Source organism: Anopheles arabiensis, chromosome 3, assembly GCF_016920715.1.
Source record: "Anopheles arabiensis isolate DONGOLA chromosome 3, AaraD3, whole genome shotgun sequence".
NCBI classification, from domain to species: domain Eukaryota; kingdom Metazoa; phylum Arthropoda; class Insecta; order Diptera; family Culicidae; genus Anopheles; species Anopheles arabiensis.
In genome coordinates, this window is record NC_053518.1 from 44,059,154 (window position 1) to 44,072,845 (window position 13,692).

Below are 13,692 nucleotides of genomic sequence, written 5' to 3' on the forward strand. Positions count from 1 at the left end.
TTGTGATGTTACTTTCGTAGCGTGCGGACGTACGGCATGTCGTGCTCGTGGTTTTAATGCCAGTGAAGAAAAGAGCTGCACGCATTTGCTATTTACAGCGATTCTCTGTGCGCCATTGTTTATCGTGAGACTTGCAAACAAAAACAAACGCATTTTCTTGCTGCGTGTTGTGTATTATACGTGTATTACCCAAGGTGATTATTTGCGGCTACGAAGCGAATGTTTATTTTTACTGCTTCAGTTTGTTGACTGAGCAATGCGTCGTACAGCAATCATTTTAGTTACGATGTACTCGTAGTTATTGATTCATAATGTGTTGAGTTTGTGTTTGAGCAAATTATTGTACATATGCCGTGTATCCGTAAATTGGCTGCGCTTGATCGTTTAACATGCAGACACCGAGGATGGTGAGAGACGTGCAGAGAGTTGGTGTTGCACGTTGTTTGGTCCAGAGCGTTCATTTTCGAATTGTGCGTAGTACAAGCTGAGATATTTATGAGTGGTACGAGTGGTTTAGCGGGTTTGAAGATATTCGGCAGCAAAAGCCGCATTCATAATATGCTGTATCGCTAATTATATCATCGTCTTGCGAAGCAACAAAGTGTCAATTAAAAGCGAGCTGTTGTGTAGTATTCGCCGCTTCGCTATTTGGGAAAACGAAAATCATCAGAACAATTAGTGAAATCGTGTAAGTCTTTGGCCAAACATAAACAATTTACAGGGCAGAAATACAACAAAACAAAAGCAGAATCTTGCGAACACGCACTGCATAGAGAAGGAGGTGTGTGCTGTCGGTGTGGTGGAAAAAGGCCAGCATAGGCACGCACACCACAATCACACAGCCCGCACCAACACAATAGTACCAGAGTGCAGGTAGAAGAATGTGCACCAACACACCGAAACAGGCCTTGTGTTTTGTGGCCACGTTCAGCTAAGCAGAGAGCAGCGCATACCTAACAATCTTCAACTTCAATTCCCGCTCAATTTTAAGGGGTTAGAAAAAAAAGAAGCGAATGTTTGTGTCTTGTAAGTGGATGTGGAAGTTGATGGTCGTACTACGGTGTGTGCTTAGCAGGCCGAAATCCGGACTTCGGGCATTGATTGAACATTTACAAACGAACGATTTTTTCTGTGCGCTGAAGTGGTTCTCTAAACTTCGAAAATAGTATGTTATGGCTTGCTATGCTACAGAACATAAGCTGCACGAACTACTGCTTGAAAGCTGTCTTGGCATTCTTTATGCTCGTTTCGCAATTCGCTGATTGTTTTCAAACCCTTTTTTTACAGCAAGTCCACCATCAGCACCACCTGTCAAACCAAAACCGTGTACACACAAGATCAGATTGTGTGATCGTGGTGTGTGATCTTGTGCTCCAAAATAGCTGAGAACCCCCAAGAAGAAGTGTGTTTTGAAAGTACAGTGTGATGCAGTTCGATAAAAAAGCTACCGCCAACATTCCAAGTGTGCGTTGTGTAGCAGCGAATGGTGCGACAAAAAGCGCGTAGAAGGAAAGAGGAAAGGGGTAGAGCGCTGGAAGGGAGAGAGTCCCCTTGTGTGTCACTTGCAGCTTGCAAGGGCGCCTGAGTGTGTAGTGTAAAGCCAACCACCGTGTGGCAGGCGAGTGAAAAATGGAAAAATAGTTATCTGGAGTTTCGTTGGCATCGGGCTTTGTGAGAGTGTGTGTATGAGTGTGAGTGTGTGGGAGAGTCTGTTTATTCGTGTGCCGTTGGCAGCGATGGCACAGTGAGCGCAGTGGAAAGTTAGAGAATGTTATGGGGCAAGGAAAAGCGCATAGAAACCTTCCTCCTTCTCCCCCGTCGTCCCGCATTTAGTGTGTAGTGTTAGCAAAAGTGAAATTGAAGCAAGTGCTGTTATCGAACAGCGCGCCGCCAGAATAAAGCAAGCGCGACGATACTGTGTGTGTGTGTGTTCAGTGAACGTGGCAAGCACCCTCACCCCTTCATCCGGCACGATGGCAGGAAATATCGTCAAATGGTGGAAGCACAAGATACTGGGCGGCTACAAACAGTTCACAGGTAAGGTTCGTCTCACTTATCAAGAAGTTGTGGGCCCAATCTCCACACAGCCGCGACCACAAACCGCCGCTGCGTATAGTTGCGATATGGCGGCGCATAAATTGTACCGAATGGTAGTGGTGTGCCCAATTTACTCTACCGCCATTTGTGTGTCAAGTTGTCAAATGTCGAATCAGTCATCTCAACCAATCAAAGCGAGAGAAGAAGAAAACAAAAACGCCAATAGAAATACAGATCATGAAAAGACGAAACGCGCCCTGAAAGAAAGATGGCCGAAATGGGTATGGATCCTTTGAATGGAAGCTTTTTGATGTATCCTGGGCAGAATCTGTTCATCGCCAAGTGGTGCCACCTTCGTCCGTTTCGGCCTGCTTTGCCTTAACGTTGCTGGTGGTGGTAAGAAAAGTGTGTGCTCGGGAATAATCCGCTCGGCTTAGGATATGCTCTTTAACCCCGTGCTTTCCTTCGCCTCTCTCCCTTAAATTGCCAAATGCGTCTCCGATGGGCCGTACATCCATAATGGATAAGAAGGTTGGAAGGATGACGTGACGAAACCAAGGGTGGCACAACATTTTCCCTCTTTCGCCGAACTGCTTCGAATCGGTGCTGGAGAAAATTGCCTTCCATTCCTGCCGACTCTGGGAGAAGTAGGCTCAGCTTAAGCCTTAAACCGAGCGCTTATCGGGCAAAGAGGCAAAGGCCAGGCAACTTCTCTACTTCGCACGGCTTATTATTGCCACCAGCTTGCTTTGACGAGGTGCCTACAACGGAGGTGCCGTTGGGGTGGGAGCAACGAAAACAACAATGAAAGCGGTGACTGGCTCGACTGAAAACGCCAGCCAAAAACCAATTTATGGCTGCGGAAAAAATACCACCCCTTGCGTCGATCCGCGACAAGGCAGGGCAAGAGCAAGCGGGGAAATGGCGTTTTGTTCCTTGGTGTCAATTGGCGTGCCATGGCACGCACGTTGCTTTGCCGGCTCTTTGCGCTGGGGTTTGCCGGGGTTGTTTGGAAAAAGAAGAGTGCACTCTGCCATTCATCAAAGATGGCGCGCGCGCGTTCGGTTGTGCTTGTGCGTTGCGTAGCAGCAGTAGTGGCGGCGGCAGCGGCGGCGACGGCAGTACCATCTGGCCACGGCGCTGCCTGTTCTGTTAGTGTGGTTAATTTTCACACCTCTCACACTCCCGAACGCGCCATCGCACATTGAGCCATTCTTTACACCGCAGGCCATTTTCTTCGTTACGGCAGCGTGTGCCTGTTGTGTGGCCCTGCTGTATACCGATTTGGCAGATGGTTTTGACCCAGTTATAGTAGCGTTCGGAACTGGGTTGGGAGGGAGGGATGGGAGATGTGTGTGTGGGAGGATGCTAAAAGGGGTTGTAGTTCAGGATATAGCCGCGTTTGCGGGGCTTTGTGGCGGCTGTTTAGCAAATCTTTTATGGCTCGCTCGAAATGGTACAGCACGGTAGTAAAACGAACGATTTATCTATTGTTTTTCGTTGTATTATAGTATTTAATAGTTCACATTACAATGTAATGGTACGACTTTTCTATTATTGCCAACAGAGATGGCCTCTTCCATCGATGGGTGTCAGTTTGGACGAAGCTTTGGGGCGGAATAGAAAAAGGTCGAACTGTTTTTTTTCTTCTTTCTATACAACCGACACACGCAACATTCGTGTGTTATCGTTTGCCTCAAGGGGGAAGAAGGGGGGAAAGTAAGAGGTACGTGTATGGTAGGGTGATCAAAGCCCTGCCTTTAACCGGAGCCGTCATCCAACAAGTTGATTGCCAACGGAAACACTCTGGCTTGTGTAGGGAAAGGAAAGATAGGAATAAGTCGGTAACGAAAAGGTAGAAAAAGGAAAGGTTGCTGCAGTTACCGCACTATGCGTACACGCGGGCACGTATGGATGCGTGCGTGTGCCGCGTATGTGTGCGTGTCTCTGCTTGTGTGTGTGTGTGTGATGATCTTCAGCGTCATTATCATGCGTGTTCGTCCACCCACCGTCGGCCGTCTCTCACGCATGGGTTTTCTCTTTTAAGTTTTTGCCTGCGTCCGATCATCCTGCTCTTCCTTCAGATGATCGCGCGCTCTCTCTCTCTCTCTCTCTCTCTTTTTCTCTTTTTCTGCTGCTGCAATCGCTGTCCTGCTCCTGCATTTGCGAACAAACAACTCACCCCCTGAAGACCACCACTTGCTGCTGCTGCGCCACTTCTGGTAGCTATTTTACTCATCTCATCTCCCGTCCTTCTCTCTCTTTCGCTTCTATCCCATCGATTGTTATTCTCTCTCTCTCTCTCTTTCTTCCTTTCTTTGGACCCTACGTCCCTGTCCGCTCCGTACCCGGGCGGGCCGGGTGTGCCGGGTTTCGGTCTGCCTGTGATCTTTCGGCGTTTCTCTTACTGTGTGTGTCTTTTCTTGCTCTTTCTCGACCGTTTGGACGGTTTATGACGCGAGCGAGTGCGTGCATGGTGGCTTCAGCATCCCTTTCAGCACCCTTCTCTTCCCTTCTTCCCCTCGCCAGCCCACATGGAGGGTGCGGGGAATAGAGTATGTGGAACCAGACAAGCACCCCCGTTTGACCACCGTCCCTTGCCGTTCGTTCCACTGCGTTCCGCTCACTTCGGTCCCCGCTCAAACACCTTGTGTGCGCGGGGCTTTTCGATTCTTTTTGACCGCTCCGCTCCGTGTTTCGTTCCATTGGTTACGCGTCGGCCCCATCGGCCTTCCCCGTCCCCTTCCTTCACTCCCTTGCCGTTCTCTCGTACACACATGTGTGTGCCCCCGTGCTGCCATACCATTCGGTGGCATTCCTATTTCGGTCGCGTTTTCGGAATTGTTCCATTGGACCGACCGACCATCAACCCTCCTACCCTACTGTACCCTTCGTGCACCACACCCTCTGGAGCATCCTTCCGCCGCTCGTGTGTGGTGCGGCTCTCTTGGAATCCATCCCACCCCTTAATAGACAGTGCGCAGTCGCGCGGGATGTCTTTTCGGTTTCTTTCTACTTCTGCTGTGCCGTGCGTGTGTGTTTACGTGGATGTGTGTGTGTGTGTGTGTGTGTGTGTGAAACTGTTGTTTTTTACATTTATCTTTACTTTTTTTCTTCTACATTTTTTTCCCTCTCTTACATTGCCTTGATGCATGTTTCGGAATCGGACCAGGAGGGGTCGGGTCGGGTGCGTTCTTCTTTGCGTTCATTTTTGGCTTTTCTTTCTTTGCTGCGGCTTGTGTCTTTACCTTCGCCGTTCGGTGCGCTTTGTGTTGTTTTCTTGCCCTTCTTCTTCATTTGCGTCGAGTTTTTACACCTTCCTCTTTCTCTATTCTCTTTCTCTCCCACTCTTGCTCACTGTCCCATCTTACAGTGGCGTTCCTTAATGTTTCTTTTCACCAATCTCTTCACACACGTTGTTGGCGTCTTGGAACATCAGCCTTCCATGAACCGAAAAAGAAGGAAACGACGAGACACCAGGGGGGAGGGGGGGGGGAAGGGATGGTGAAATGAAAAGTGGATGAAAGCAAAGTATGAAAGAGGAAGCCGTGAACGCGTGGAAGCATAGATGAGGAGTAGGGTACGTTACGGAAAAGATACGTGCGTTCTCGGGATTTTTTGTTGTTGTGAATTCGTTCTTACCGCATCTTGGGCTGAGTTGAAAGATCGCATACAGTGCGAAAGAGAAAGCGAGAGAGAGAGAGAGGCAGGAGCGATCCCGTTTTCTCCTCTTCGCTTCTAAGCTTCGATCGTTTCATTTTCTAGGTTTTCGGGAAGGATTTTTCCCTCTGCTCTGCTTGCTCGCTGTGTGTTTCTATGTCATATTCAACGGTCATCGATAGCCTGCCGTATGCTGCTATGTATGTGCCGAGAGCGTGCATGCGTGTGTGTGTGTATGTATTTGCTTTTATGCTTTATGCCGTGGAATGGGACGGCATCCGACAAAAGCCGTTTCTTACCTTGTCGGTCTGCTCTTCCTCCGCTGCTACACACTCTACACATCCTGAATACACCCGGATGGTGAATGTTTGGCGGTGAAGTCTACAATTCGTTTTACCTTTTTTTTCAGTGCGGCTTTTACATTTACGCACCCGTACGCATATTAACACACACCGGTCGTTTTTGTTTTGTTTTTGGTGGTCGAGAAGCAGAGGAAAGAAGGCGGCATCAAAAGTGATCAGGACGATCTTTTGAACCGATCTTCGCAAGCCTGTTGGTGGAGGTTTGAAGCAAGCTGTCCGAACAATAGGATTCAATACGATAAAAAAAGCGTTGACCGAATAGAATTATGATCGCTAGGAATAGTAAGGAAGCGAAGGGAATGGTGTCGAACGAGAGAGAGAAAGAGAGAGAGAGGTAGAGAGAAGAAGAGAGGGAGGGAAAACAGCAAATGAGTAGGACGTGAACGTGGCACTATTCGAAACCATCTGTTCCGGGCATCACCGTTTGAAGCATTTGATCGATCGGTTTGTGGATATTTTGTAGAGTAAATGAGAAAAAAAAACATGTTGTAAATTTGGTTCGTCCTAATCTTCGCATAACTAAAACGCGAAGTAACTCGTTGAAAGTTATGCTGTAAAACTTTGACAATGGAAATGATGCTATCAGCATTTATACTAGTTCGTTTCGTCCAACGCTTCTTCTTTGGCACTACAACTGTTGTCGCTCAAGGACTGCCTGTACCACTTAGTGGGCTTGGCTTTCAGTGACTAATTGATTTCCCCCCATAGCAGGAAAGATATTCAGTCCTACGTATAAGGGAATGACGGACCATTCGGGGAATGAACCCATGACGGGCATGTTATTGAGTCATGCGTATTGACAACTGTACCGCAGGACAGTGCTTACCTAAAACTATATTACTGAAACATGCATATTTAAAGCTTTATTGTGCGTGTGGTTATGTGCTTATATGGGTGTTGGATATGAAACTCGACAACGTTATGATCAACAATGTTATTGCCTTTTTAAGTATGCTGGACTATAAAGCTCTGTCTGTTTTGCTCAAACAATTGACACAATATTGAGAGTGCTAATGTTAATGCTAGGAGGGATCCTTGACATAGCAAGAAAGGCACACAGGGGTATGGGTTTCCATCCACTTTATAAAACACTTGCCTGCAAAAAGGGATTTACCTGTACAGTATGAAAGAGAATAATAAAAAAAAGCTTTTTACACGGATTGCACCCGTTCTAGGAACGCGCTAGGAGCGGCTGCCCGTTTGCGCATCGGATGCATCGTTGTGCAGAAGGCAGAAAATTAGTGCAACTGTGAGGAAAATTAAGATAATGGTAATGATGCCTGGTTACACCGGGGAAAATGTTACAACCGCGCGAACGGGCTGAAGTGCCGTGCCCTTCGCCGTCCTGCGCGCCACCGATGCACCGATCCTCTCCCATCCAGCTTCTTTGCTGCTCAGTCGCGCTGCTGCGTTGCCTGCATCTTCTTGCTTGTCATCACTGCCAGCGCGGCTCCGCACAGTGCAAAGGGAAAAACTTTATCGCCTTTTCTACTGCCTGCTGGTGCTGAAATATGGAAGCGATGAAAATTGTAGCCTTTTGTTTGTCTTTTGTGTTGTGTTGGTCTCTCAGTGGTGGCTGCTTCAAGGTTCCTTTCGATAGTTGCACATGGTACGCATGGTACTGCAGGACAGGGGGGAGCGTTCGCTGATTCTGTGCTGCAATTGCTGCATGGAAGGTAAGGGTTAGGCTTAGCTTGCTCTCCTGGCATGATTAGTATTTTATCCGTAACTAAGGGAAGGGCTAATTTTGAAAAGAACGTTACGTTGCTTCGAGATAAGAGGGTAAAGAGAGTTTGCACAAGTGGTGGAAAGTGGAACAATTTCCGGACCATTGCCAGTGATCATCTATGTAGATGTGTAATGTGTGGAACTCGTGTGGTTTTGTGTATTTTGTTAATTATAAGCACACAATTATTTGCCTTAAAAGCTAAAAGGTTTCTACTAGTTAGAGCTAACAGTGAATATAATTCACTTGAGTAAAAAAAGAAAAAAATAGTTTGTATACTTCAGTTATAGCAGTCATATATAGCTTTTCCGCTAATGAATTATCTATTCTGGTAGGTTTGCAAAACGCTTGTTCTAAATAATTCTAAAGTGGTCTTGGAGGGACAACCTCATCCCCTCCCCCCACTGACGTGTTTGTTGTTTCGTTTCGTGGTTCCAATCGCCAAGCGAACTGATTTCCTGGTACACGATTATGCAACATTGTTGTTCACAGTCATTACCGACATTGTGGTCAAAAAGTAACATCCAATTCCAATGTGAAATTGCTCAAATATACAGCTGGCAAGCGCACGCCGTTTTCTTTGCTCTGTTTTTCGAAAAAGTTCAAACGTTTGTCAGAAGTTGTTGAGAAAAAAATAAGAGTGAGCGAAACGGTTTGTTTCTTACACAAAAGCCTACAATTAACGATGAAAAGCCGATGGTGCTGCTGCAGCAAACGATGGTGCTTGTTTTTTCTCTCTCCTATATTGGGCACTCTTTTGGCGTCCATTGGCCTTACAGATAGTTGTTGCATCTGCAGAAAAGCAGTAAAGATGCATTTTTTTTTGTTTTCAGCAGCTTGCAAAAGTTTTACCTTGCAAAAGTGCTGGCGGATATGATTAACATTTTTCCTCTCGACAGTCGCTCGCGATAGGCAGATGGAAGCATACATATGTGCATTTAAAAAAAAACAGAAAACGGAAGAGCTTAAGTGGGAGCATCTTGCGATGAAAATTGCTCGGCCAGGTTATCATTTGTTGGAGTGTGACCAAATGCTTTAATGAAGAGAGCAGCAACAAAGAAAACGCTACACTTCTTGATTACCGTTTCGTGAACGCAACCGGAACCAGTTGTTTTCTCAGTTAAGGCTTTGGAAAAGAGGCTGGATGGACCCGCGGACCGTAGTGCACCAAGTCGGATGCTCCGGACCAGGCAGGCTAGGGCATCGACACAATAATGTACAGTTCTTCAATTGGAAACACTGCGAACTGGACAACGACGACACACTGGGGACGGGACGACGCATTATATTTCCGCCTCACATTCTTGCACGCGGTTTGCCTCTCGTCAAAAGTGCTTTATATTGTCGTACACATTTTTCAGCCATACTTGCTGGTTTGGAATTTTGTATTGAAAAAATTAACATCGCTGCTGGTTGTGTGTTGTTTGTTGTGGCCCGATGCGGCCGCCGCACAAAGTCTTTTTGAGGAACCGTGCTTTGTTAAGTTTGTCCCGCAAATGTCTCTGCTGAATTTGCTGACCTCCAGCTGCTTCCCCATGGCCTGATCGTCCTCTTTGGCATGGCAGAGCATTGCTGCGTTCTTTGCGACTGCCTTGAGCGCGTTTGTGTACTGTTGAGGCGGCCTCTGTGTGTGTGTGTGTTTTTTTTTGTTTCTTGCCGATGTCGGACTTAGTTGCAATCAAGACGAGCCACGTTTTGCCAGATATTTCTTCGATTTTCGTTGCTCTGGCGAGGATGTGAAATTTATAAAGAGAGCAAAGAAAACCGTCACCGAAAACCGGGGGGTGAGTCGTAAACAAGGAGATCTGGTTTATTTTGCCTTGAGATTTGTTTCCATTCGTTCGGTGGTTACGCGCCAAACATTGCATCGTGAGATTTTCGCTATGCTCCGGTGTCACTGGTGGCCCCCAAACAAATGCAGCGAGGTTTTCGGGCGAGCGCACGAGGGCCTGTCTGTCTGGGTATTGTATCTTGTCCGGTTCCTTCTTTTTCCCTGTTCCTAACTGCCAGCATCTACGACAGGTATCCCGATTGGCGGCGTTGCTTTTTTCATTTCCAAAACGTTATTATTTCCCTTTGCTTTCGATCCGCATGGATGAATGGTGAATGATTCCGTTCGGCCAGATCTCTTTTGCGTTCGCTGTCTGCCAGTCTGGATATATTATGCGTATGGAAAAGGTAATGTGAACAAAAAAAAGAAGAAAAAACCGCTCGCTTCCGTTGCAGTTAAATTGAATCCATCTGTCACTCAACAGGCTGCACTGCCGCTGTTTCGTCGTCTCCGGGGGGTTTAACGAGAACCCGACATATCTGCAAAACCACATTCCTGCTCGCTTCAGGTTAATCCATCGTACTGACTTTGATCGGCTTGGTGAAATTCGAACACAACTACAATTATAATGATGGACCGTCGTTACCAACCTTGCGTTCGGTTGGTTCTGCCGTTTCCTTATTTGCTTAATACCCTTGCCTCGTGATGATGGTCACTGATGCGTCGGTAAATGCTGACGTTTTGCACTCTTCATGACGAAGACATATGGTCCATTCCTTTCTGGCTACGTGACAGTTGCTCCTTTTTCGGTCAAAGAAACTGTCAACCAGCTACGACGGAGGCTGTTGAGTTGTGTTCGTTCGTGGTTTGGATGACGTTGTTCGATAAATTATTAGAAAAAAAAACAAAGAATTATTTAAAAACTCCCTAAAACCTCAAAACATATTGTGGTCATTTTTGCATCCACGTGTTTCAGTGCTGATGGTTATTTCTTTTCTAGCGCGTCAACAGGGGCAACCAATGTGACGATGCCATTTAGCTGCAGCTATTTCCGCCTTTGCCGGGACTCTGTTCTCACAAACGGGGTTATAATTATGGTGAGGTGCAAAATGCGCATCACTCCTTGGTGGCTGTTGTTACGCTACAGAAAAGCTATCGCAGATCGCGTGCTTCTGATCTGCAGTCGTTGTGAAAATACCGTTCCACTTGCGTGTTGCCCCAGCGATTGCACCCAAGCTAAACCGAGAAGCTGACGTTCATGCACCTTGCTTGACACTCCATTTTTTGCGGCTTAAAATTCTTCGACACGCACGTCACCTACATGCATGTGCACACGCAGGTCTTGGAAGAATGTTGGAAAGCGTTGCTAGCAGTTGCGTTTTGCAGTTGCTTCGTGGCAAACAGCTTACAGTTAACAGAAGTTTATACAAGGTAGGCTCCATAGGCTATGATATGAGATAGTTCTAGCGAAAGACATTCAAGCTATGTGAATCATTGGTATTAACGTATTGACATTTGCATCATTGATATATCATAGCGCTTAGAGAAGACGGTCCAGTACATGAATTGAACCCGACCGGCAATGTATAAGCAGGCTTTTCTTTGCAATATACCCGTGGGCTGAGCTGTGCGACTTAAAAAGAGGCATGAAAATTGACAAAAAGAGATATGGAAGGTATATTTAAGTTTTTCCTACTTGCCTTGAACTTCGTGGTCCGAACGAAGTTGGCCATAGTAACTCGAATTAATCACAAAATTGGTGATTCCATTTCAACACTAGGATCTAGAGACATTCGGCTCTTCCGACATCCAAGTTTGGACTCCATCAAATACTTTACAGCGAAACCGTTCCATGGTGGAGCTATACTCTACGCATTTTACTCTCTATCTTTATTTTTGGCTTGCTTTTTTATACCGTTTAAACTCCTTTCCCCATCATCATGATTCCGCTGTATGCCCCTGGCGTGCGCTTGTTTACCTTCCCGGTAAGGAAAAATGAAGCTCTCGGGTGGCAATGGTGATGACTTATTCAAATGGAATTTTGGTAAATATTGTACCACTTCTCACCGGCTGCCTATATGGACTGCGAAGCTTGCGTAGTAGACGCTGGCGCATAGATCTTCTATCGAAACAGTCGAGTTTCTTTTCTGTTGAATGTATACTCCTGCCTTCCTCGGTTCTCTTAGGCACTTGAGTGTTCAGCATCTTGCAACACGTAGAAATAATTAAAAAAAAAACTTGTACGCCTTTGGCCAGTCATTTTCACGTTTTGTAGCTAGGATTGAATATATTGCAGAGCTTGGAAAAAGTTATTTTTTCTCAACTACTTACTCTCCATATATTCAAAGTAGATACGCTATGATCCAGTGTTAATTACACGATTGGAAAACACATAATTTAATAACTAACATTAACACAACTTAATGCCAATCATGCAAGGTTCATATTCTTTTTCTATAATTTTGCAATAACAAATAGCCGTTTTGATCTAAAAATAGATTCGACGCTAAAACTGTTCAATCAACATTTTTCGTCCACAATCACGCGGCATTGAATCGATTACAATCTGTGACTGGCTGTGACTGACGCTCTGTGAATGTGCGCTGCTGGACCACATTTCGCCCGCGCAATCAACCGAGAGCGTTGTTTCAATATTAATTAAAAACAATTCCATAGCGCGTCTAATAGTTTACTTACTTCACGCGGTTTATGTTTTGCGGCCAACCGTCAATGGGTGGTTGGTGCACCGCCAAACACCGCCCCGTGGTCATTAAACCTTGCTATAGGTGAAACAAGCGATGTAACGTAGATTGTCGGCACGGAAGATATAGCCGCGCACGCGAGCACTCCGCCTCACCGTTCCTCTCGAGGGGTCCTCCTCCTTTTCACATCAAAGCCCGCTGCGCCGACCGACAGACAGACCTGGGCCTACTCTGTGAAGCAGAGAGTAGTTGCTGTGGCTGTGGGGCGGCGCCAACCAAGTTTGCAATCGCTATTCCGCCGTGTCGGCGCGATAATGTGCGCAATTTATAGTTATTGTTGTTTCAGGCATGCGAAATAGTGCCATTAGACGGGGTTTTAATTGATCGATTTTGCTCTTTTTTCCCCTTGCCGATTTCTTCCCACTACTATGGCAGTAGTACCTTCAGGGGTTAGTCTCGGGTACCTGATGGTAAGTTGCATTAAGTTGCATGGAGTGGTTAATCATGGATGGTCGTTGTAATAGTAGGGATAGGCAGAGTCTGACACAGAACACATTCCAGTGCTTATTGAATTATTGCCCATTGTGATAGTGTAAGGTTTAAAGTTTGAAGCGAATGCGCTTAGAGTTACGGGAATGTTGAATACATCGCTGAGTGTTTGCCATATCAAAATTATAAATATTTTTACGATCTGTTTATGATCACAATCTCAAGTTTAAAGACGCTCACAACAGGCTTGTAGTATAATAAATAAATGTTATGTATTTTTATTTGGATACTTTCCTTATTCTTTTAGAGGAAAGAGACTAGTTTATAGATTTCAAATATTAGCTTTAGCTCCCAATAGGATTTCATATTCAATACCAAGTTCGACTTCGAGGATTTACCGTACTTTCGAGGTTTTTTACCGCTTTATCGTAAACAGATGATATAAACACCACTATTTATTACAAGTTTTAACCGTATTTCCTTCCTAATCTTACGTGTATTTGCAGGTAAGCTTAACAGTCGACGGAAACACTTGGCCATCTTTTTGCATCACACAACGGAGGAGGACAGGTTCAAAAGCGTTTTATATCAGCAACTATCTTCTCGACAATAAGTACAACATTTTTCCATTTCCACGACCTTTTTTCACTGCTTTACAGTGACAGGTGAGCAAGAGTGTTGTTCTCCTTTTCATCTGCCACGGTTCAACGTCCGATTTGTGTGTGCACAACGACGCGAAGAATGAAGCGGCCAAAACTACTACGACATACGGCGGTGGTCATAAATACACGGCGGAGGACGGATTAAAGCGGTTTAAAAAGGGGGTGAAGAATACACATTAATGGCCGCATTTGCCGCACATAAGAATGCCACACACAAAAAAAAGATCTATTGTACGCGCTTACTTTAAGGCGCGCCGGCCCAAAATTCATCAAACCAGGAAGA

At 45.8% G+C, this 13,692-nt stretch overlaps 1 protein-coding gene across 2 annotated transcripts in view; it reads left to right on the plus strand.

Annotated features, from left to right (window-relative positions):
* Nucleotides 1–13,692, plus strand: part of LOC120902286 (protein naked cuticle homolog) — a 43,330-nt gene continuing 29,638 nt past the window's right edge. The window contains exons 1-2 of one of the 2 annotated variants that reach the window (XM_040310923.1): nucleotides 1–194; nucleotides 1,288–2,037. In XM_040310923.1, the coding sequence (XP_040166857.1) occupies nucleotides 1,974–2,037 (64 nt within the window). In that variant the 5' untranslated portion in view covers nucleotides 1–194; nucleotides 1,288–1,973. The other variant, XM_040310924.1, reaches the window with a different exon arrangement.